The sequence below is a fragment of the Nelumbo lutea genome, chromosome 5, assembly GCF_056320005.1.
Source record: "Nelumbo lutea isolate HS-2025 chromosome 5, American lotus-T2T, whole genome shotgun sequence".
In the NCBI taxonomy this organism is placed as follows: Eukaryota; Viridiplantae; Streptophyta; class Magnoliopsida; order Proteales; family Nelumbonaceae; genus Nelumbo; species Nelumbo lutea.
In genome coordinates this window covers 25,807,701-25,833,350 of record NC_142688.1, presented here as the reverse complement: position 1 = coordinate 25,833,350, position 25,650 = coordinate 25,807,701, and the positions used below count along the sequence as shown (strand labels likewise).

General features: G+C 39.2%; 1 protein-coding gene across 4 annotated transcripts; it reads right to left on the bottom strand.

Moving 5' to 3' along the window:
* Window positions 1–562: 562 nt before the first annotated feature.
* On the bottom strand, window positions 563–23,881 carry LOC148851155 (transcription initiation factor TFIID subunit 14b-like). 4 transcript variants are annotated; one of them, XR_016099295.1, is made up of 8 exons: window positions 23,595–23,840; window positions 23,383–23,476; window positions 23,129–23,217; window positions 22,831–23,052; window positions 22,537–22,724; window positions 22,276–22,397; window positions 21,900–21,989; window positions 563–948 (listed from the first exon to the last, which is right to left on the bottom strand). XR_016099295.1 is itself a non-coding variant. In XM_088944889.1 (7 exons), the coding sequence occupies exons 2-7, from the start codon at window positions 23,413–23,415 to the stop codon at window positions 862–864; spliced, it is 741 nt and encodes a 246-aa protein (XP_088801015.1). In that variant the 5' UTR covers window positions 23,416–23,476; window positions 23,595–23,840; the 3' UTR covers window positions 563–861. The 4 variants fall into 4 exon arrangements, 2 of the variants coding, with proteins under 2 accessions (XP_088801015.1, XP_088801014.1); XR_016099294.1 differs by having other exon boundaries at window positions 23,383–23,840; XM_088944889.1 differs by lacking the exon at window positions 21,900–21,989.
* Between the last annotated feature and the right edge of the window lie 1,769 nt (window positions 23,882–25,650).

Here is a 25,650-nt window from a genome sequence, read left to right as displayed (position 1 = left end):
ATGCACGACTCTTAAATAGAAATTTTTATTCATGGCCCCAATGCATGGCTGAAACGTAGGTCGGTATGAGGCATGCTCTGTGAGAGCAGATCCGAACTCCCTTCCAGGACCACAGATAGCCAGGAGCAACATTGGGTAATGGGCATAACAGGTTACAAGTAAATAAGACGGATGCAAACATATTCCATCCACAAAAACTCTTTTTAACAAAAAAAAGTTTGATCCCCTTATCCACAAAATGCTCTTGTTTCACGTCAAAGCATGCTCTTTCAACTGTCTTGAACCTGAGTGGGAGTCCCACGGTTGACATAACATATCTGATCAATTACATCGTTTCAGAAAAGAAAAAGGAGGAATAAAAACAGCGTAGCTAGAGGGTCAACGCATATATATATATATATATATATATGCAGTCTGCTGAAGTTTGAATCTAGGTCCTACATACAAACAAGTCCTAACTCCAAGTGAGCCATACATACTCCACAAACAGAGAGATGGCTGGCCTGTCCTTCCTAGTGCAGCTCATTGATTCTAGCAACAACCTTTAAGAAACTACACAACATAAGACAAGAAAAAAAATTATTTTTCCTCTATTCCTGTTATCAAATATAAATCTTCAAATAGCTGATACTGCATGTGTTCCAACAAAAGCCTCCATTTTAAGATACGTAAATACATGGGATGGCAAAATTAGATTTTAATCGGCAGAAATGAGAACTCAATCTCGTTCTCTTTGGGTACAAAAATAACTGATACATACAGTAACTCAGTTGTTCCACATCATTGTTATTCAGAAGTTCTCACACATCCATAAGTAGCAGCTAGAAGGGGCACCAAAAATAATGGTTAGCTCAAGTACATTCACTGAGCAGAGGTGGGCTTTGCTTGCGGAGGTTGTCCATCCATGACACTCAACTGTCTTCTAAGCTTTCCGATATAAGCTTGCACCTACCACAGTCAAGATCAACTTCAAAAATGCATTCACAACTCTTTTCTCTAAATATTGAAATAATTTTGTCTGAGAGAAAAATAAAAATTCAAATAGTTGAGAACTTCTAGCCTATATATACATGAGGAGCACTCAGGTGATGCAGATGCCACCAGGCCCACCACAATGTACACATCACACTGGGGCTCCCACCAGGACAGTGGGATGTATGGTGATTGGTGGCTAAGTTCACAATAACTTAATTTTTTTATGTACAAATAAACAAGACAAAAAAATATGCTGTGAGAGCTTTTCAAGTGGGATAGCAAAAGACACTAGTTGATTGATTTCAAACAAGTCATACATTGGCTAATGAATGGGGATGAAGAAACGTTCAAAATATTCAAATCTAGGCTGGTCCAGCGGTCAAGATATTCAGATACAGCCTTGGTCCATTTTGCAACCACATGAAACACAGGGAACTGCAATTTGATGGATAAATTTTCATGCAACACAGTGAATAAACAAGTCTCTAAACCAATGTTCCCCATCTCCCATCCACCAACACAATTCTCACAACTCATGGCTACCCTATCCACTCCCAGGAGCCAGTTTTATGCACACAATTATTTTCTGAGCTTCTACCATGCTACTTAATTACTTGATGAAAGTTTTTGACTCATTGTCAGGCTAATCTAAAAGCTGTTTAGGTCAGCTCAGCTTATCAGCAGTCCTAAATGTCAATGTCTAGTAGAGCTAGAGCAAACACAGCACCATATATAATGCAGCATGGAGTTGGGCCACCCAATCAGTCATATGAAAAAGTTAGTCAAATCAACATGGCCAGATGATCTTTTTTTTCCTTTTTTAACCATAACCAAAGAAAGTTTATTAGCAATAAGAGAAAACTCCATACACTTAAAGAAGCTTTCAAGTGTGGGGAACAGTACATGGTGTATAGCAGACTTAAAAGGCTGTTATCTGATGCTGGGCCCATATATCTGAGGTATTGAGAGTGTTGGAACAAATACAGCCCTAGCCTCTAGCATTTTAGCACCAAGTGGCTACCCTCAAACTTAAACCTATGTTGACATGCTACTAGTCAGCCCAGGACCGCCACAGAATGTAGTGGACACTGACTATTAAAAAAGCATAGAAATTCCAGACACAATCAGTGTTGTGTCTGCATCTCTGGGCATGGTGAGTTGGTGACCCCTAAACTAGACTAGATCTTCCCACTCCATCTGATTATTTATTTCTGATCATCATCTAAGCCTCATCCCTATATGGGGCGGGCTACAGGAATGCTGTTTTGACATTCTGTTCTGTTTAGTACCATATTCATTGTTAAATTACAAGAGCTTAAAGCATTTTTTACTACTTCAATCATGCCTTTTCTTGGTAATAGAATAAAATTTATTAAAGAAAAAAAGAAAGTACAAGGAGAGTGAATAGAAGTCGCTTGAGAGAGAAAGGAATAACAAACTTCAACTCCCAACAAGACCTCCAAGGACAACCCAGGGACAATAAACACAAAATCCAAAGAACCTAACTATCCAACTAATACAACCCTCGCCACAACACCCATATCCCACAATCAACTCAAACCAATAATCCCAAAAATAAACTCAAGCTACCATCACACTTCAGCCCAAGTAAACTCAAAAAACAATAACACCAACCACTCAGAAACTACACCATAGACAACCCCTCCCCCCAAAAGCTAAAACTATGACCTCCAAACCAGTTACTTCTTCTACGAGGCTTTTTTAAGCTTCATCATCTTCTTGTTCGATCCTTGACCCAAAGATACCCTCTTTTAGTTAGCAAAGACATTTGAAAACAAGGTATCTTAATGCCCCCAAGCCTTCTAGCCCCTTCAACTTGCAACAGAATGCCTCTTCTTGCAGGTTCTGTAGATAGCCTTCTATGTATGTGACAAGCCACCATTCTTCCTTTGACTACCTAAAAAATATGGACTTAGCCATCTTAGTCTACTTTCTCTCATTTTATCACCTATTGGAGCTACTCCAACGTTCCTTTGAATAACTTCATTTCTGGCCCTATGCTTTCTAATTTTTCCACCCATCCATCTCAGCATACACATTTCTGTCAAACTCATTTTTTGAACATGCTTCTTGACTGCCCAACACCCTTCTCCATACAGCATTGCTGGCCTTAAAACTGTTTTATAGAATATTCCTTTTTTTTATCAATAGATAGAATTTAGAAATTTCCTTTTAACCTAAGTGGTATTTATCTATTGCACAAGACTCTGGATGCACCCCTCCATTTTTCCCTTATTATTTCTTTTTGATGATTTTGATTAATCCAGTAAATAAATGGCTAGGATTAACCAGTTGGGTTGAATTTGTGACAGTAATGTAAGAGAAACAAATTGTGTTATGCACCATGCATGTGTATTTTGTCTAGTATCTACCACTAACAGAAAGAAGCCTGGTATACAGAACAAGAACATATGACTCAAATCATGCTCACTCTGTGACTTTGAAATTGCCTTTGTTTACAGTGGTAATCCAAAGTAAAAGCTAGCATTTTAAAATTTGTACTATTATGTTCATTTTGTTCATGCTATTAAGTTATCTACTTTTTAGTACATCTACAACATAAGAGTAATCTCGGAAGTTGGAGAAAGTATATAGATTTCCAAAGGACTTCACAACAAAGTAATGGGCTGTGAAACTCAATGCATGAAATTAGAGGGAAGGATTTGAGTCTCTGCTGCATCTGCAAAACATTGGGGAATATGGCTAAGCAACCTCATTGCAGTACACCACATTGAATGAAATTGCCTTTTTATCAGGCTTGCTGTCTATGGGGAAGAACTGTACACCACATTGCATTATGGCGGTTTTATAAAAAGGCCATGCTTAGGATGTTGTCAGTTGTGACTCAAAAGGACTTCAGACATTTTTAGTACTTTACCTATTGTCAACCTAAGAGTTGATCTTCAATTTGGAGCTCCCCATGGATAAATTAGGGTTTTCACACATGAGGTCCTCACAGGCCCACCAACTGAGCAATCTGTAGGGGAAACCTAATGAAGACAAAGATGGTATTGGTGAAAACAGGTTTAGTTGTTTAAAAGTTTTTTAATTACAGAATTTTGGGGTCTTGTCACACACACACAGAGAATCGAATTTTAATTTTTTGTAGATGTGAAATAAATTAATTAGCTAAAGCCTCATACCACTCCCGTACTAAATTCCCATCGAAAAGGGCAGGAAAGGAAGGTCTGGTGGAACCAATGAGACCTCTTAAAACTTCATACCTCTACCCCTACCTCAAAAAAAAAAAAAGAACTAATGATTTCAATTCCAGTTTAAAGCAAGTTCTGACATGATTCAAGATCAGAATTTGGCTAAAAATTCTGAAATTCTTTGAAATGCCAAGAACAATGGTGTTAATTTACATTTACTTTGTCACTTCCTATATTTCTACTTTTCTTCTTTTTCTTCATTTTACTCTTACCTCTTTGTTTTCTCTATTTCTTCTGTCTCTCCCAAAATTTTCTCTATTTCAACTTGTAGTGAGAATGGGCCTTAGTGTTTTTTTTTTGTTTTCTTTAATTATTTCTTTAGTGCTGACCGCCCCATTAAGGGCATCCAGGTAATTGTACTTAATTTTAGAATTAAGTTAATAAAAGAGATCAAGGGGGCTAGAAAGAGAGGTTCGAACTCTTCTTTTCTCTCTTCCCTTTTCTTCTTCCACAACCTACTGCTGAAACCTCTTTCTTCTTCTTTCTTTTCCTATATTTTCTGAATTACTGCAGGTGCATTTCTCAACTTGGTATCAGAGCGGGTTCTCACTTTTGACTTCTTTCTCGTTTCTTTGCCCATAGACAATGTGTATGGAGAACCGATTGGTTGATCAATCAGCAACTTATGCAGCCGAGTTAGAATGGTTTTTGGAGAGTTTTTGTGGAGGTTTTCATCCTTAGTTGAAGCCCAAGGCAGGTTCTTGGAGATTCTTCTCGAAAACCCTAGATAATTGGAGAAATCTTATTATAGGTCGTATAGACATTTTGAACCTGGCGCTTGGGGATCAGATGTAAGACTTTTGATTTCTATTGAGGGTGGTTTTGGTTGGGCTGAGTGCTGGAATCTCTGGTAGGAGCAGTTGGAGTTTCTCTCTTTCTCTCCATCCTATTGGGTCCTATGAAACCCTGTCTTTGGGAGGTTGAAGGGTTATTCTATGCTTAGAACAGTAAATCTAGCCTATTAAACCCTAATTTGATTTTTGTTTGCATCCATTCACTCAATGGAGCAAACTGGAGGAGAGACCAAATATTCCACAGATTCCAAGTTTGGGCTTGGGGGTCAGTGGAGAATCTTTTGGGGGTTGTGACTACTGTAAAGTTAGATAGGACCAATTATTTAGCCTGATCTTAATCTATTAAGATACATGTGTGTAGTAGAGGAAAATGGGGTTACATTATCGAGAGCAAGAAGAAACCGGAGGAGGATGATCCTACCTATGAAAGGTGGATGAAGGAAAATTACGTAATAGTGGATTGGTTAGTGAATTCTATGCAACCACACATTAGTCGGCATTACCTGTGGATGGAAACTGCAAAAGAAGTATACAATAATGTCATGGAGACCTATTCCCAAATGCTTAATGTTGCTCGGGCCTACAAATTGAAGCATGATGTAAATAATCTAAGATAGGGGGAGAAGCCCTTAGCCGTCTACTTATCTATGTTGAAATCTCTTTGGCAAGAGATTGATCTGATGGAGGTTGTTGTTTGGAGTTGCACAAAAGATACAAAAACATATAGGAAGTTGGTGGAGAGAAATTGGGTCTTTGAGTTCCTCATTGGACTCAACCTGGAGTATGATATTGTGATGTAGAATGTTTTAGCAAAGGATGAGGTGACTTTGTCTCAAGCATATGCTATGGTGAGCAGTGAGGAGAGCAGAAGACAGGTTCAGCCTGTCGAGACGCAGGTTGATCAGTATGCCAATGTCGGAATGAAGCCAAAGGTTAACACTGGGAAGAAGGATGCTATCTTTGAATATTGCAAGAAGCCTAGACACATTAAAGACACCTGTTGGAAGTTGCATCTAGAGCTCATTCCTGCCAAATTCAAGAAAGAAAATGGTGGGAAAAGGTTTGAAACTGGAAAAAATGGAAATGCAAATGTAGCCACCTCCTCACAAGGTGAACAAGCATAGGATAGAGAGAAGTCGGTGGGAGAACATCTTGCAGTCAATTATCTAAAAAAAAACAGCTTGCAGCCGCCAGGGCTAAATGAGAAGTATGGCCGAATAATCAATCATTTGGAGTCCATTGCTACAGCTCCTTCAGAGGTTGTTCCTTCCTCTACATATGCTCACTCAGGTATTCGTGCCACTGCACATCATGCTTTTGCCTTAGGTACTAATAAAACCCCTTGGGTAATTGATTCTAGTGCTTTTGACCATATGACCAGTGTTTCACAGTTACTCACCTCTTACCCACTCCTTTCTGGTCAGGATAAGATATCCCTTGCTAATGGCTCTCTTGCACCTAGCATAGGAAAGGGAGACATTAAGACCTCTAATGCCCTGACCTTATCATTTGTTCTTCATATACCTAAACTTAATACCAATTTGCTTTCAGTTAGTAATTTGACTAAATCCTTGAATTGTAGTGTGGCTCAAGGTTTAAGGCTAAAGGCGGAGAAGAAGCGGTTGTGTCTCATAGGGGCGAGGCGTAAGCCTCAAGGCGTTTTGAGGTGTAAGCCTTGAGCAAAAAAAAAAGGATATAATCCACAAACAATAAAGACATGAAAACATAAAATTAGGATCTTATATGGCTTATATGATATATTAGAACATGGATTCATGGTTCAAAGTATCCATACACCCCAATATGCTGAAAGGGATGTATTGATTATCTACACTTTGAACCATGCATAATTTTTTTCAGTTTTTTTTATTTTACAAGGTTGGATTTATATTATTTAATTTTTAAAAAGAATTTAAAAATATCTTAAAGAGGGGGTATTGGTACCCCAAATATACAATACAATTTATGTTAGAATCGTACCAAAGTAGTTTTTTTACTTTTTTTTCTTATTAAAATTTTCAATTTAGGGATATGAACCAGCATTGTTTTAAGAACAAGGCATTCCTATTTCATTTCTTGCACTAATATACATTAGTGAAGAGTGACCATATATATGATGCATGTGCTTTAGAAGAAATAGAATACCAAGTATGAGATAAATGAATAAATGGGAATTATCAAATAATAATAATAATAATAATAAATGGGCAAATGGATAAGAATAAAACATGAAAAATAAAGCAAACTATTTTCTTACACATTCTATATGTATTTTTGTGTTATTTGTATGTTTATTTATTTGATCATTACACCAATAAAACAAGGATTTCTTTTTCTTAAATTTATGTTTGCCCTTATGTAAACCTTGATTTTTTTTTTTTTTCTGAGGCCAAGGTTGAATAATTGAGGCCAAAGGTCCAAAGGCATAAACCTCAAATAACTCAAGGCCTAAGCTTTGTTGATGGGGTCTAAGGCTATTGAGGCCAGGCCTTTTTTCATAGGCTTGCCTCAAGGCTTAGGCCTTTAGCCTAGCCTCAAGAGCCTTTTAAAGCAATGGTGTGACCTTTTTCCCTTCATATTGTGTTTTTTAGGACATGAAATCTCAAAAGGTAATTGGGAGTGGCCATTCGGCAAATGGGATCTATCTATTAGACATGCTTGAGTAGAGCCAAGTACAACCTAATAGAAGTGCATTTGTTTCAGAGTCACTAGTCAATTATGTCATGTCATAGTCGTCTAGGTCATTTTTCTTTTTCTTCATTAAGTCAATTGTTTCCAAAGTTATTTAAAGGAATCAGTCTATCAAGTCTACATTGTGAGTCTTGTGAGTTCTCAAAGCATTGTAATAACACTTATCCTTTAAGTAATAAAAGATCGACTCTTCCTTTTAATATTGTTCACTTTAATGTGTGGGGGCCTTACCATTTACTGTGTATGGGTGGCTATAGATGTTTCTTCCTATTTATTGATGATTTTTCACAATATACTTGGATTTATGTTATGCGCTCTCATGTTAAAGTGCCTTAACTTGTGCAACAATTCCATGAACACACACATTGATGAGGGGTGATTTGGCCCGCCAATTGTGAAGCACCACATGCCACGTTTGAACCGTTAGATGACACCTCAATGCCACATGGGAACAGGTTGGATGGAGCTAAGATGACTTGGGCCAACCTACCTAACCAAGCACAAAGCGACACGTGATACGTCGAACAATCTAATGACACCTCAGCGCCACGTGAGATGTGTATCCCAAGACATTCTGCAATAAGGCAGCCCATTCCACCTCGGGAGAGAAGGCCGAGGACCTCAAAGGCTGACCTGCACTCTTCCGACTAGGTAGCCAACAAGCTAAGTAGTCAACTGACTTCTAGGGTACCTACCTACCAATCTGACGACCTACATGGTAGATTAACCTTATCCAAATTAACGTGCCTATCGGTTCCGAGTTAGGTGGTAGCACGTCACCCACCTGGCGTGGATGATCTCGGTCCCCCTACGACTTAGAGAAACTGGATGAAGATCACCACCAACATAGGAGGAACGTGCCCCAAAGATAATGGGCCGATAAGGTCTTCCTTGGATATCTCGGACCCCAATGCCTATCAACCCTCCTTTACAAGGTACGTGCAATTAAGTACTTGAATAAAAAATAGATCTGTGTTCTAATGTAAATCAAGAAGAAGAAAGAAATAAAGAAAACAGCTAGGCTTCGAAGAGAAGAAGAGAAGAAGAAGAGAAGAGAGAAAGAATGAAGGGGTTCAGTTTGATTAATCTACCGCCCCATTAGATCTTAGATGTTATATATAGATTAGTCTCCTTACAAGAGTAGGAGTTACTCTAATACCCCTAAAGATAAACATAAACAAGGATAAACAAGGGCCAGCCGGCCCAACTATAATAAGAGGAAATAAAATAAATAAGTGTGGGGATGGAACCACACATACTAAGAGCTATTAACTATCTCTACACTCCCCCTCAAGTTGGGAGTAGATATTTGTCATGCCCAACTTGTGTAAATATGTCTCCAACTTGATTTTTGTGACTGCTTTGGTGAAGATATCAGCTAACTGCATGTCTGACGCAACGTAAGGAAGGCATGCTTCTTGAGATGCATCCGTATTTATTTCTATTTTCATGTGACCACTATTCTTGAAAAGTATGCCTCTCTCTGGGCATCTCTCCAAGTAAGCAAGTATCCTTTCCACTACAAGGAGGTGAGTGGTCCTAGGAGAATGCACGTACTAACTAACACTGACAGCATATGAAATATTTGGCCGAGTTAGGCAAAGATAAAGAAGTTTTCCAACCAACCTTTGATACATAGCTCTGTCCTCAAGAAGTTTTACACTTTTTGCACTTATTTTATGGTTCAGCTCAATGGGTGTGTCAGCAGGCTTCACTCCTAACTTTCCAGTTTCCTCCAATAAGTCAAGAACATACTTTCTCTAAGAAACAAAAATGCCATGCTTAGATCAAACTACCTCAATTCCCAGGAAATAGCGCAATTCCCCCAAGTCCTTCACTTCAAATTCCTTGTGAAGATAATGTTTAAGCGGTTCAATCTCACCAGTATCACTCCCTGTTATCACAATGTCATCCACATATACAGCAAGTAGGGTCAAGGAAGAGTTTGTCTTCTTAAAGAAGACAGTGTGATCTGATTGAGCCTGTATGTAACCAAATTTGTCCAAAGCTAGTATAAACCTATCAAACCAAGCTACCAGAGATTGTTTCAACCCATATAAAGCCTTCTTCAGCAAGCAAACTTTCTTTCTTGCTTCTGTACTGTAAAAACCAGAGGGTTAACTCCATGTACACCTCTTCTTGCAAGCCTCCGTTGAGAAAAGCATTCTTAATATCCATTTAAAATAGTAGCCATGATAAGTTCGCAACAATGGATAGGACTCTAATAGTGTTCATCTTTGCAACTGGTGCAAAGCATAGTTGTCAAGGCGACGCCTAGGCAGGCACCTAGGTGACTAAGCGGTTTTACAATGTCACCTCGCCCAAACGCCTATAGTTTTGTATACTAGGCGACCGCCCAAAGACTTGGGCGAGCGCCTAGGCGACTAGGCGGGCTCCTCCTCCTCCTCCTTCCCTTCCTAGTTCCTAGCTTCCTGCACTTATTATTTATAACAGCTGAACCTACTCCCTTCCTAGTACCTAAAGGCTAAACTAAATAGTTTAGGGCAAATTCCATCGACTTGGCACCCCATGGTCGCCTAGCCTCGCCTAGGCGCCTTAACAACTATGGTGCAAAGGTTTCCATATAGTCTATGCCATAAGTATGTGTGAATCCATTTGCAACCAATCTAGCCTTATATCTCTCTACAAAACCATCAGCATTATACTTCACAGTAAATACCCATCTACATCCAACAAGTTTCTTCCCCTCATGTTGGTTAACTAGTTCCCATGTATTGTTCTTAACAAGAGCATCCATCTCTGCTTTCATTGCTTCCTTCCACTCAGGTATCAATAAAGCTTCTTGAATTGTTCTAGGTATAGGAATAGTAGCAATAAATGCCAGATAAGATCTATAAGATTTTGAGAGACAATCATAAGAAAGAAACTTGGAGATACAATGGGCAGTGGATGGGGTACAATGGCGCTTCCTTTTACGAATTGCAATTGGAAGATCAAGATCTAAAGGAGGCTGAGGATCAATGGTTTAAGGCAAAGTATCTGCAATGGTTGGCTCAACAGCGGGAGCAATGGTAGTGTTTGGATCTAGGGTTGTAGAAGATGTTGGAATCGGCTTGGACAGCTATTGAGGACGGGAATCAACCTGCCTCCACCATTGTTTGTGATACACTCTCAACTCCCTGCACTTTTGACAACCCTCTTCACGACACTCCCCCTTAGTAACTGGGACAGGTAATGAGACTCTTGGGGCTGAAACTGAAATCCCTTCCTCACTACTCTCCTCGTCAAGAGAAGTCCTATGATAGTAGGCATATCCTCAAAAAAGGTAGCATCCATGGACACAAAACATTTCCCTGAAATAGGCTCATAACAGCAATATCCCTTTTGATTTTGTGCATACCCAAGGAAAATACATTTAGTAGCTTTCGGATCAAACTTGGAGCGATGAGGTCCAAGGATTTGAACAAAACAAGTACACTCAAAGTTTTAAGGGGAATAGTGAATAGATTCTTGTTTGGATACAGAAGGCCGAATGGTGTTTTCATGTCTAGAATCTGTGAAGGAACCCTGTTAATAAGGTAAACAGCTATATAAATTGCATCCCCCCAGAAGCGTATGGGAACATTAGAGTTGAGCTTGATGCTTCTGGCTACCTCTAGGATATGTCTATTTTTTCTCTCAACAACCCCATTCTGCTAAGGTGTACGAGGACAGGTGCTCTAATGAATGACTCCATGATCTAGGAGACATGATGCCAAGGGTTTTGCAAAGTACTCCTTGGCATTATCAGATCTAAGAATTGATCTTGATTTCAAACTGGGTCAAAACCATCTGATGGAAAGCCTGAGTCAGAGAAGGGACCTTAGCTCGAGAGTGCATAAGGTAAACCCATGAGAAGCGGGTATAATCATCAACAAATAACAAGAAATATATGTACCCCCCCATGGTAGGAGTATAATATGGCCCCTAAACATCTGCATGCACAATTTTATAAGGAATGTTGTTTTTTTTATAACTCAAAGGATAAGTTGATCTACAATGTTTTGCAAGTTCATAACTTTCACACTTCAAACTAGACACTTAGACTGAAATAAATTCGGAAGCAGACTCTTCAAAAACCCAAAAAGACAAATGACCTAATCGATTATGCCAAAGCATAATCTGACTCCAAGACTGAGAGACAAACAATATCCCAACTTCATTCTACATCCCTTGTGGATGATCAAGAAGGTAAATTCCATTCATCTCACGGCCAATCCCAATCACCTTCGTTTCCAGATCCTGAAAAACACAATGATCAGAAAAAAAGATTACTGAACCATTTTAGTTCTTAATAATACTACTAACTGAAAGCAAGTTAGCGCTAAGCTTAGGAACATGCAAAACTGAGGTTAAGGAGATGAAATCAGACAAATGCACTCTCTGCACAATACTAAATGTCACATTAGCACTGTCTGCAGTAGTTACCACATTAGCACTCCCCTTCTTGTTTCTAAGTCTTATTGGCATTAGGTGAGGATACAACTTCCAACAAGTGTCCCTGGTGTGTTTAGGCTTCTTGCAATGATCACAAACACTATCTCTTTTGTCTCCCTTCCTAATTTCTCTATCCTTCTCCCCTCCAACCTTAGATTTTGTTGCTACCAAGGCTACTTCTGTAGGCTGAAAAGATAGCATAACCTTCCTCCTACTCTCTTCACTGTGAACCAATGAGTAGTCTTGAGATAAAGTCACACTCTCCCTAGTGAAAAGTTGTTGTCTTATAATGTCAAAATCTAAGTTTAGACCAGCTAGAACTCAAACACTCTATTTGTTCCAATCAGTTTTCTATATGTTGTTGCATCCCTCTGGCTTTCCCATTCAATAGTTTCCAAGTGATCAATTTCATGCCAATGGGATTTCAGAGTAGCAAATACATGGAGACTGACTTCTCCCCTTGTTTGAGGTTATTCACTTCATACTTCAGCTCATAAGCTCTAGCCACATTAAGAGGTTGAGAATAAGTCTCCTTCATGCTGTCCCAAATCTCCTTGGTTGTTTTTGCCCAAAGGTAGTTTCGGCTGATGTGGGGCTGCATAGAGTTGCATAGCCAAGTCATCACCAAGTAGTTCTCTTGAACCCATTTTGGATAATATGTATCTTCCTTGGCTGGTTTCTTTGTGTCTCTGGCCACGTACCCTAATTTACCTTTACCTCTACCTCCAATGGCCATCATTGTCGATTGGGCCCACTCCAAGTAATTTGTTCCATCAAACCTAACAGTGGTAATCTAGAACAAGTTTTCAGTCATGTTACCAGTCCCAAAAAATCCTTCCCCTTGTATTTTTAACTCACTTCCAACCTTCTCCATTCTATGTAGAGCATGAATAGGTCACAAAACTCCAAGAAGAAGACCAAAAAGACTTTTTCTGCTGAAACACTAAGAAAATCAGAGAAAAATAAACCCAGAATTTAATCTCAGCAAAGAATAGGCACCAAAACTTGGTTTCAGTCGACAATTTCTTTCCAAGAAAGTAATCTCAATAAAAAAAAATCAATTTTCCAGATCAATAACAGTCAAAACCAGTCCTTGATTCCTCAAAAAAGAGGTCAAAGGGTTTTATGCCAAGGGGAAACCAGCAGAGAATATCTAGTTTTATCAGCCACTACTTAGAAAAGATCTTGACAACTTCTAACCAAAATCGGTTCAACTAAAAATTGTACCTTTCTCAAAAAAGATTCTGATCACCACCTTAGTTTGAAACCCTAATCTTGGTCGCACCTAAAAACTCTGATTCTTCTTGGTCACCTGGGCAATCTTCCAAGAGTCTTCACTTTCTTGGGCAGAGTCTCCAACACTCCAACAACCTCCAAGAACCAGGCGCTCTTCTTCTTCTCTTTGAAGCCTAGCTATTTTCTTTCTTTCTTTCTTCTTCTTGAATTACATTAGAAGAGAGAAAGAATGAAGGGGCTCGGTTTGATTAATCTACCGCCCCATTAGATCTTAGGTATTATATATAGATTAGTCTCCTTACAAGAGTAGGAGTTACTCTGATACCCCTACTTAAAATAAAACACAAAAAAATAAAGATAAACATAAACAAGGATAAACACGGGCCAGTCGACCCAACTATAATAAGAGGAAATAAAATAAATAAGTGTGGGGATGGAACCACACATACTAGGAGCTATTAACTATCTCTATGTAAGTGCAACTTTAGTTCTCGTTTTCTTGCTCTCCTGCTCACTATAAGCTCGGCTAACTTAAGCATCGGAGTGCTCACCCCAGGTCTAAACCCACGGATACTCTGACTCTCTCTCTCTCTCTTGCAGATCAGTCTGCCAACTTCAGCACTCATCGTACAAGCTGTCCTCCAGCACGAAAGCTGGCGATTTTGTGCGTCATCACACATACTCAGTTTAACACCCGCATCAAAATATTCCGATCAGACAATGCTAAGGAATATTTTGAGAAGGACCTTACCTCCTATCTTGAAAAGTTTGGGGTTGTTCATCAGAGTTCTTGTACCCGCACTCCACAACAAAATGTAGAAGAGAAGAAAAACAGACATATTGTAGAAGTTGCAAGGAGCATCCTTTTTGCTACCCATGTTCTTGTGAAATTTTAGGGTGATGCAATTTTAACAACTACCTACCTAATTAACTGCATGCCTTCTCGAGTTTTGGGGTTAAAATCTCCTTTTGGAGTCCTTTCCTTGTGTTGAGATCTTCTCCATTCCTTGGTCTTTGGTTGCACTTGTTGTGTCCACATTCCCATTTCTAAGAGACATAAGTTTGACCCCAAGGCTCAAAAGTGTATCTTTCTTGATTATGCCTCCACACAAAAAGGGTATTGTTGTTTTGATCCCATTAGTGGCACTCAGTTTGTTTCCATGGATGTCACCTTTGCATAGTCAATTCCTTTTTATAATCGTCCTTATGAGGTGGAGAGATCTCTTGAGTAGTTTTCTTCATCCCTTCCTTTGCCAACTCCAATTGAGTCTTGTGTTGAGCCCTCCACAGTTACCCCCATTCTCGTGGAGGGGTCCTACTTTGAGGTCTTCCATTCCTACTCCCTCTCCCTCCTCCTGCTAGTCCTCCAGTTTTTACCGCTCATCCTATTCTCCAAAAGTAGTACTAGCAGCAAAGGCTAAAACAAACACAGATTGACCCCATACCTCCAGTTGAGTCTCATGCACTTCCAATTGTTGAAGAGAGCCATCACCTCCTCCACCAACACCCTTGTTTCCAGACTTTGACCTACCCATTGCTTTGAGAAAAGGTAAGAGGAAATGTACAACTCATTGTATTTCCAAAACACCTTTCCAACACCTTGTTGTCCTCATCCTACTATGCCTTTCTAGCCTCCGTTTCCTCTCAACCCATCCCAAAGTCTTTCAGAAACTATAGCCACACCAAAATGGAGAGATGCTATGAGGACTGAAATAGAAGCCCTTCATAAAGACAATACCTATGATATCGTTAACTTGCTAGTTGGGAAGGAACCTGTTGGGTGCAAGTGGGTTCTCACTATCAAGTATCGTGCAGATGGGTCAATTGAGAGGTATAAGGCTGGTCTTGTTGGTTGCTTGGGGATATAATCAGGTATATGGGATATATTACATTGAGACTTTTTTTTTGATAAATTATTACATTGAGACTTTTCTCTAGTTGCTAAAATGACTTCGGTGAGTTCTTTTATCCTTAGCAGTGAGTGGTGATTGGCCTCTATATAAATTTGATGTTAAGAATGCATTCTGAATGGTGATCTTACTGAAGAGGTATATATGTCCCTTCCTCCTAATATATATGGCAAGGAGATGCAAGGTAAGTTGTGCTTATTGAAGAAACCACTTTATGGCCTGAAACAATGTCCACGTGCTTGATTTGATAGGTTTAGGGCTGCTTTTGTTCAGTTCAACTACACTCAAACTCAACTAGATCATATCCTCTTTGTTAAGAGAAGAAACACCCTAGTGACATTCTTTATTGTTTATGTAGATAATATTGTGGTTACTAGCAGTGATACAGAAGACATTAGTGCTCTCGAGAAGTTTCTCAACCAGAAAGAACAACTTTTAGAGGGGAAGGTGTGGGCATAGCTAATGGTTGTGTTGAAAAGGAGAGAGAGCTTCAGTTGAGAAAAAAGCAAGAGGAGGAGTTAGAGAGAATCTAGAATCTAATATGTAATCTTCTTAAGGAATACACACAAAGGGAGGGGTTGTGTATGGTTTCTAAGAATGTTGACAAAAACTGTGAAAAGGAGGGGGTAGAGCTACTCTTGAAAAAATTGCAGGATGAAGAATTAGAGAGGATTTGGGGGCAAATCAGTGAACTATTGGAGGAGTATAAGACCATAGAGGATTATTTGGAGGAAAACACATATGAGAATGGGAACCCAAAAAACTGTCCAAGCACCCGGGAGTGGGAAATAATAGAAAGAAAAAGAAAAGAACTGAGGTAAAGAGGTTGATTTCAGATATAGAAGGGGACATTGAGTTTAGTGGCAGAAGGGGAAGAAGAAAGACTCCCAAGTAGGAACCTTTAACCTTAGTTGGGCTCTAAAACTTTGTTTCCCATGAAAATCATCAGTTGGAATGTGAGGGGCTTAGGGAGCGCAAGGAAAATGAGGTTAATTAAAGACCTGCTCAGAAGGAATAGGCCCGATATAGTGATGCTACAAGAGACCAAATTAGTCAAATTTGACAAAAGATGGGCCAGAAGTGTGTGGAAGTCAAAAGGAATAAGTTGGGCCTTTGCACCCTCTTGGGGGGCTTCAAGGGGTATTGTCACATTGTGGAGAGAGAATGTTGTAGAGGCAGAGGAGGAGTTAATGGGAAACTTTTCGATGTCTGTAAAGTTCAAGTCGGTAAACGATGGTTTCTTTTGGGTGTTGACCAATGTGTATGGCCCTAATATCTATAGAGAGAGGAATGAATTTTGGGAAGAGTTATATGGAATCCAAGGGCTATGGGAGGGTCCTTGGTGTTTGGGTGGCGATTTTAATGTATTACGCTTTGTTAATGAGACAAATAAACCCCAACAGCTCATTACAGTTAGTATGAGAAAATTTAATGATTTTATTAATTGTAGTGAGCTTAAAGAGCTTCCTCTTGTGCAGGGCCTTTTTACTTTGTCCAACTTCCAAGAAAGCCCCACTTGCTCGAAGCTTGATAGATTCCTTTTTAACAAAAGTTGGGAAAATCATTGGAGAGACTTGCTATCCAAAGCTCTACCTAGAGTTACCTCCGACCATTGTCCCATTGAGCTAGAATAAGAACCTTTCAAAAGTGGACCCAAACCCTTTAGATTCGAAAATATGTGGCTGACACACCCAAATTTTGTAAAAAAGATTGAGGAATGGTGGAATCAAGATATAAGGGGGTGAAGTGGAAAGGGGTAAGGTTTCATAAGAAGTTGAAAATCCTGAGGGAGAACTTAAGAGAATGGAATAGGGACCTTTTTGAGAGAATAAGGGAACAAAAATCCAATCTGATGACCCAAATAGAGGACCGGATGAGAAGGAATCTCAACAAACCATGAATACTCAAGAAAGAGAATTAAGGTGGAGGTTGAAAAAGGAATTAGAGGAGGTTCTTTTGCGAGAAGATATATCTTGGAGGTAGAAATCTAGGCATAAATGGATAAAGGAAGGGGACAGTAATACCAAATTTTTTCATGAGATGGCCAATGGAAGAAGGAAGAACTTGGTGACTAAACTTGAAGTGGATGATGTGGAGTTGGACTCCCAAGAGGAAATAGCCAATTGTTTTGAAACGCACTTCAAATCTATATCAAGGAAACCTCTAACTAATCGAGTGAAGTTGGCTGGGTTGGGTTGGCCTACACTGTCTGAAGAGATGAAATTGTGGTTGAAAAGGAGTTTTGAGGAGGAGGAAATACGACAAGCAATTTTTTCAATGGATAGATCTAAGGCACCAGGGCCAAATGGCTTTACTATGGCTTTCTTTCAAAACTGTTAGAACATAATTAAAGGAGACTTGTTAGAAATTTTCAAAGAATTTGAGGAATAGTCTGTCATTAGCCGTGGAGTAAATGCCACTTTCCTACCCCTGGTCCCTAAGAAGAAAGAGGCCAAACATCCCAAAGATTTTAGGACAATTAGCTTGATAACAAGCATCTATACGATACTGACAAACATCTTATTTTTGAGGATCAAAAAGGCTCTTCCCCCCATCATAAGTCAAGCTCAAGGTACTTTTGTTCATGGTAGACAAATAGTTGACCAAATTTTAATAGCAAATGAAAGTGTGGAAGAGATGAGAAGATTGGGTAGGTAAGGTTTTGTTTGCAAATTGGATCTTGAAAAGGCCTATGATTTAGTGGATTGGAGTTTTCTGTTAGAGGTGCTCAGAAAGTGTGGTTTTGGGGATAGACGGTGCAAGTGGATAGGTGGTTGTTTGACGTCTTTCCATTACTCAATTTTAGCAATGGAGAAGTAAAGGATTTTTTCCCTGCATGTAGGGACTTGAGACAAGGTGATCCATTGTCCCCTTTCCTTTTCACATTGGTTGTTGATGTTTTTAGTAGACTTTTGTCAAAAGCAGACAAGGTTGGATTGATAAGAGGATGGAGATTAGGAAGAAATCAAGTTCCGGTTACCCACCTTTAGTTTGCAGATGATATCATAATCTTTTGTAAGGGATGTGATTTGTTGAGGGCAAGGAATCTGAGAAATCTAATAACCCTCTTTGAGAATGTCTCAAACCTGAAGATAAATCTTGAGAAGAGTTGTGTGGTGGGGCTAAATGTGGAGGGAAAGGAGTTGGAGTCTATTGTTGCTTGCTTAGATTGCCCTATTTATGCTTGGCCCTTGACCTATCTAGAACTTTCCCTAGGTGCAAATCCAAAGGAAAGTAGGTTTTGGATCCCATTGGTAGAGAAATTTGAAAAAAGGCTAGTGACTTGGAAAAAGAACTATATCTCTCTGGGGGGTAGAATAACTTTGATTAGGGCCACACTCGCAAACTTACCCATCTACTTTTTGTCTGTTTTCAGGATACCTGTTAGGGAATCCAAGAAGATAGAAAAGTTGATGAGGGATTTTTTGTGGGAACCAGGTGCAGAGAAAAAGGATCTTTTGATTAGATGAGAGGTGGTGAGTCGAAGCAAGGAACAAGGGGGCTTAGGGTTAGAGAACCTAGTAAATAAGAATGAAGCGCTTTTGGGCAAGTAGTTATGGAGGTGGCCTCTGGAAAGAGAGAGATTGTGGCATGAGGTGGTGGCTACTATCCATGGTTGTTCTGAATCAAGTTGGGATGTCGGGGTATCTCAACAAGCCACACTCACTACACCTTGGAAGGCGATTTTTGGCATCCTCCCAAAATTTCTCAAGTTCGTAAGGTATGATGTCTGCAATGGTAATTCTGTGCTTTTTTGGGAAGATGTTTGGGTGGGCAACCAACCATTAAAAGACCTTTATCTCTCCCTTTTTTTCTATTTCCCTCTATAAAAAGGAGCTTGTTTCGAGGTTTCTTTCTCCCCCCATTCTCCCATTGTCTCTTAATTAAGACTTTGGGTTCCGTAGAGGGTTGAGGGATGAGGAATCGGTTTCTACTTCTGAGCTCTTACTTTTACTTGATTCTGTTTGTTTGGACCCTCCTAAACCAGATAAAAGAATTTGGTCTTTGACCTCGAGTGGCTCCTTCTCTTGTTCTTCCTTCTTTAAGTCCCTTTGCTCTACTCCTTCCCCTTTGTTGTTCCCAATTAAAGAAGTCTAGTCAAGGCCAATTCCACCTAAAACTGTTGGTTTTTGTTGGGAAGTGTGTTATGGTAAAATTAATACTGTGAACAATGTACAAAAAAAGAGACCTTATTCATGCTTGTCCCCCAATTGGTGCATTTTATGTAAAGTGCAGAATGAGGACTGTTATCACCTACTGATTTCTTGCTCTTTTACAGTAAATATTTGGAATTGGGTTTTTATGTTGTTTGGGTACAAGTGGAACCTACCTCCTGAAGTAAATCTGCTTTTTGATCCGTCTTTTTTTGGTTGGCCAACAAAGAGAGGGAAAGTAATGTGGAAATGTATTAGGGCAGCCCTCTTATGGACCATTTGGGAGGAAAGAAATGCCAGAATTTTCCAAGAGAATGAGAGAAGCATTGCTGAAATAAAAGATTGTATACTGACAAGGGCAATCCTTTGGCTAAAAACTATTGATCTCTTTGCGGATTACTCTAATGATGACCTTCGAAGGATTGGGCAGCAGTGGCCTCCACATCATCCAAGAAAAATAGAACACAAGCAAGTTGGTTACCCCCTCTGGAAGGAGTTGTGAAGTTGAACTATGATGGGAGAAGTCAAGGCAATCCAGGACCTTCGAGTATAGGAGAGATCTTGAGGAATAAGGATGGCAACATTTTGTCCTTATTCTCAAGTCCAGTGGGTTATGGAGACTCTACAAGGGCTAAGATATTAGTTGTGGTACAAGGATTACAAATTTCCAACCAACTTGGAGTGACTAATTTGATAGTTAAAGGAAACTCTAATGTGACAGTGGGATGGATGTCGGACCCAGAAACTGTTGTTTGGGGATATAAGGACATCATCAAAAAAGTCAAATGGTTTACGAGCACCATGTCAGTAGCTTTCAATGGGTTATTAGATCGGCAAATGCTTTGGCAGATTCTTTATCTAAACAAGGGGCTTCAAGGGATTCTTTGTTTTTAGCTAATTTGTAACTGCAATCTGAAAAGAGTTGGGTTTGGAACCATCTTTAAGGGGAGGTAACACCTCATGCCTCCTCTTAGGGTGCTTCATGCTTGTACTATTTCTATCTCTATTTAATAAAATGCCATTCATTCATCAAAAAAATTGAGATCAAAGACTTAGGGGAGTTGCAGTATTTTCTTGGCATTGAGGTTGTTAGGTCCAAGGAAAGTATATTTATTTCTCAACGGAGGTATGTGTTGGATCTTCCTATTGAGACTGGAAAACTTGGTGCTAAATCTACCTCTACCCCTATTGATATGAACCATAAACCCTTAGTTAATGATGGAGAACTTTTAGTTGACAGAGAAATGTTTTAGAGACTACTGGGAAAACTTCTTTATCTATGTATGACTCATCTAGACATTTCATATGCTATGAGTGTCATCAGCCAGTTCATGCATGCTCCCAAAGACACATATGGTTGTTGCTGAAAGGGTGTTATGCTATCTTAAGGGAACCCCCGGGAAAGGTATATTGTTTACTAAACATGGCCACATGAAGGTAAAAGCATATACACATGTTGATTGAACAAGAAATGCATATGATATGAGATCCATATCGAGTCATTGTGCTATGGTAGCCGGAAATATTGTCTCCTGGAGAAGTAAATTGCAGTCAGTGGTTGCTAGATCTTTAGTTGTAGCAAAGTATAGGGCTACGGCCCATGGGGTTTCTAAGTAGTTATAGCTTAGATTTCTCCTTGATGAGATGGGTGTTTCATGTGACGAGCCACTAATGTTGTATTGTGATAATCAGGCTGCTATTAGCATTGCTCACTACCCGGTTCAGCATGATAAAACTAAGCACATTGAGGTAGATAGACACTTTATACAGGAGAGAGTGACTTCAAGAAAGGTATGCCTTCCTTCCATTGCATCAGAAAAGCAGTTAGCCGATTTTCTAACTAAGGGAGTCGGAGTTCCAAAGGCAAAGCTTCAACATTATGTAAACAAGTTGGGTATGATTGACATATATGCTCAGCTTGAGGGGAGTGTAGTGATAATGGGTTGAATGGGCCCTAGTGTTTTTTTTTTCTTTTAAGTAGTGTTTCAAGTTTATGTTTGTTGGTTATGGGCCTTAGTTATGGGCTTTTTTTGTTTTGTTTAATTATTTCTTTAGTGTTGGCCACCCATTAAGGGAATCCAAGTAATTGTACTTAATTTTATAATTAAGTTAATAAAAGAGATCAAGGGGGCTAGAGAGAGAGGTTCGAACTCTTCTTTTCTCTCTTCCCTTTTCTTCTTCTTCCACAACCTACTGCTGAAACCTCTTTCTTCTTTCTCTTCCTTTCTTTCTTCATTTTCCTATATTTTCTGAATTACTGCGGGTGTATTTCTCAACTCAACTAAAACAATATATTTCCAAGGATTTTGCCTTGATTACCAATAAAGTTGGAATAAACTATAAAATTTTTTATGAAACTTTAATCCTTGAGATTCTCTCCTATTACATCATATCACAATGGAGTTATCCAAAAGAGTACTTACAATCAATAATCCAAAGATAAACAAATAAGAAGTGAAATGGAAATACCTATTAAAAAAACAAGAAAAATGGGAGCAACCAAGGGGCTGTTTAGTTCCATTGTCATTTATTTAATAAACGTTTTGTACAACATCTCCCCTGAAAAACGAGAAAAGTTGTTTAAAAATGTTTTTTAACAGCTAGGTGTTATTAAACACCATTAGGTGCTACATAAGCTGAATAGCGATAAAACACCTATGTGTTGGGGGGAACATCATTTTTTATGTTTCCCCCAATAGATAGCTTGCACACAACCCAAGAAAAATGTTTCTTTGATAAATAGTTTAACCAAATAACATTTCAAACTCCATTGGGGAAACACCTATGTGGCACTGTTTTTCAGATACAGGGAAATAGAACCAAATACCATCTAATTCATTCTAACCTGTTGTCGAGCAGCTGCAAGTTTTAGTAGCTCATCTGCCTCTGAGAAGTTCATAAACCACTGGCTTAGCGGATGATCTTTGGTATCACCTCTCTTTTTTTCATTAACATTGTCAATTGTTCCTACAAAAATGAAAACCAAACAACATTGGAAAGAGTAAAAAGCTTTAAAAAAGGAATATTACTTTTTTGAAAATGGTAGGTAAGATTTATTAAAATATACAAACAAGTTGTACGCAAGACAGAATATCAATGACCATACCAGGAGGAGGTAAGTTGAAACTAGCAGGTAGCCTAGGCACAATTACAGCAGGATGATTCTGTACACGAGTAAAGAAACTCTCAGATGGTTCGGAAAACACAATCTCGTCGTAAGATTCTACAACAACAGGTTTCTTGGTCGTTTGGGGCCCAGATTCATCCTCTGGATACAGCTTCAGATGGTGATATCTGTAAAATGTGAAGCCAGTATTACCAAATTGAAGTTAGCATCGCAGTAAATCTGAATTCAGCAACTAAAAAGCAGAAAAGGTAGAACAGAAAAAGAACAACTCACAAGTCCAACTGCTTATCACAGACGTCGCTGTGGAAATAAAGGGTGATGGCAATTTCAAATTCTCCCCACCCAGATTCCGACAACTCAAATGGGGGCGACTCCACAACCCGAGTGGGATTATTGAAACTGGGATGTAATTGGAACACGGCACGCTTGATCACTACACCCAGATCCTCATTTGTTGCTCCACGAATATAGACAGTCCACTTGTGCGAATTATACCTAATTAAAGTAAGCAGGAGAAAATTAGTCGAACACGTGGCGAGAAGAGTCCGAATCCACCAGCCAACATACTTACTCACTCGCCTTTTTACCGAGCCAGAATGAGATAGTTCCATAGACTATTGGAACGCTAATCTCAACATCCTTGAGTCTCTTGTTCGAACTCTGCAGTAAAGATACAGAAAAAAAAAAAAAAAAGCAAGAACGAGTAATTACGAGGATAATAATCCAAAGCTAGAGAGTTTTCAATTACCAGTGTACTTATCCGTAAAATATAATATAATTTAACACTGAAACTGTTGGTCAAATTCAAGAGGAAGCAAGAGTTACCTTCCTATCGCCGTCTTCAGTGATTCTTCCCATTTTGGCCCGTTGGGATTTTTGAAGAGAACCACTAACGTCCGACTGATCTCCACCATGTTTTCTAGCAGACGAAGTGTGAGGCATTTAAGTAGTCCGTGCCCCCGAGAGAACAACTGGAGCTAATGAAAAAGAAAAGGAATAAACAGTATTGCTTGGAAAATTGTAGAAACTAGGGTTACCAAATCCTTATGTTTCTAGGGTTCAATCCCTTGTGATGACGGGAGGCGCCTCGTCCGAAACACTAATAATATTTTGGTTTACTCGGAGCGGACTGCGGAATGGACGAAATTCCACGAAATTAGAAACTGGTTCTAGCTGTTTTACGCCTTGAAAGAGAGGGTTTCAGGCGTGAGAGGGAGTTTTCTGCTCAGTGCTCCTTTCCCAGTTTCCTTGTAGGTACGATACGAATACGATGTGCCCATCGCATTTTTTGACTTTTGTTAAGGTAAAATATAAAAACCTCCCTGAGTTTTCTGACAATCATAAAATCATCCATAACATGTCTTGGGCCTCTTGGTTGCACATGCGAACATCTCCCGTATGAGGACTGAGGCTATGAGGAGCATATCCGGACTCTAAATATCCAATGTTTTTGGACCGTCATCGATCCAGATGGTCGGATCGTTTGGCTCGAAAATCGTCTAAGTATCCGGTTTCATTTTATTCTTAACTCGTTTTTGGTAAAAAATCATTGATTTTGTCAGAAAATCGTTGATCCGAGCGGTCAAACTATCAACTCGTTTGACCCGAATAGCGATCCACAATATAAAGATGTAAGAGAGAACGTGTTTCGTGTTTGAGATCTATGGAAGAAGAAGAAGAAGAAGAAGATGTTGCAGACTGCAGAGAATCTTGGATCTCAAATATGAGGGAACTCTAATCCCAGATATTAGATCTGAGAACTTAGGTCTACTGTTGTCGCCATTTCGTCGTCGCCAGTGACGTCGAACCATCCTCCCCCTCTTCGTTCTTCTTCCCTCCTTCCTTTCCTTTCTCTTCTTTTTCTTCTTTCTTTTTCTTTCTCAACCTACATCTCTTCTCCACTCCAGTTCTCCTTTCATATAAAACATTTGCCCTAACCCTAATATAAAAACCATCCAAACCGTTCGACCTGGACGATCGAACCTTTGACCCAAAAATTGGTACCTAGAACGGTTTCGCTTTTCGAGTCAGTTTCTAAAACCTTTATCCAAAATCCCCAACCCCATTGGGTTAGGGATACAAATAGCCTTATTGGGGGTGGAAGTGGGGATTGAGATTAGTAGGAGTCCCCAATTAGGGGATGAATTCAGGGTAGAGGCTTAAATTGGATCATGTTGGGCTAGTATGGCATAGCTTGTGTGCAGCTCATGCAAAATGTGGGTCGTGTCATACCGAGTCGAGCTGCACTTCTCTCCCTTAATTAGGATACTTTGGGGGCCGGTCGAACACGGCCCATAACCTGAGCCCATGCAATCCCGTGTCGCGTTGCAAGACAGGCTGGTCTATGGATTGGGCCATGCCATGTTTTTTAAAAATTAAAAAAAATATAATACAAATTTTAATATGAAAAAAAAACAAAAAATTAAAAAAGATCTTGAAGTTTTATTTTATATGAATTTTGATGTATATAATTGTTTATATATGCAATAATAAAATGAAATAATATAATAGAATTGTATGTATATATATATTAATATATTATATATTATAAAATATATATATATATATATGAAGATATATGGGTCGTATCGTTCCGTGCCAGCCCATGGACTTGAAACCCCAGGCCTGACACGGCCCATACGATTGTGTTGTGCCCTGTACAACCAGCAACCCACGTGTCAGGCCATGCCAAGCCACGAGCAGTACAACCCGATTTTACACCTGTAAGTTAGGGATGAAGAGTGACATATCTATCTTGTCATGAATAATGGTAAATTTATTTTTCAACAAATATAATTACAAATTTTCAAGAATTCAAGTCCTTACGATAATAAATCCATCTCCGTCCAAAATTAGGGATAGAGGATAACTTTTATCCTTGGGGAGCGGGATTGAAAATGGGGATTTGTTTTAAAGTCGAGATTATGGATATGAAATATGATCCATACCACGAATCCACCCATTGCCATTCCTTACATTATCCCATTTGGAAGTTATGAAATTACCCCTACTCACTAGGGCATCATTCAACATAGTTCAAAATGTTAGATTTCGACCTAGCCCACAAGTAATTATTATTCTCTTAACTTAGAA

Excerpts from the sequence above, each read along its gene's own strand:
- LOC148851155 (XM_088944888.1), bottom strand. The coding sequence starts at position 23,499 with ATGCCTCACACTTCGTCTGCTAGAAAACATGGTGGAGATCAGTCGGAC. Across the intron at positions 23,218-23,382 it reads CTGAAGACGGCGATAGGAAG|AGTTCGAACAAGAGACTCAA; the intron begins GTAACTCTTGCT and ends TCTTTACTGCAG. Across the intron at positions 949-22,275 it reads TTGCAGCTGCTCGACAACAG|GTGCAAGCTTATATCGGAAA; the intron begins GTTAGAATGAAT and ends TGACTGTGGTAG.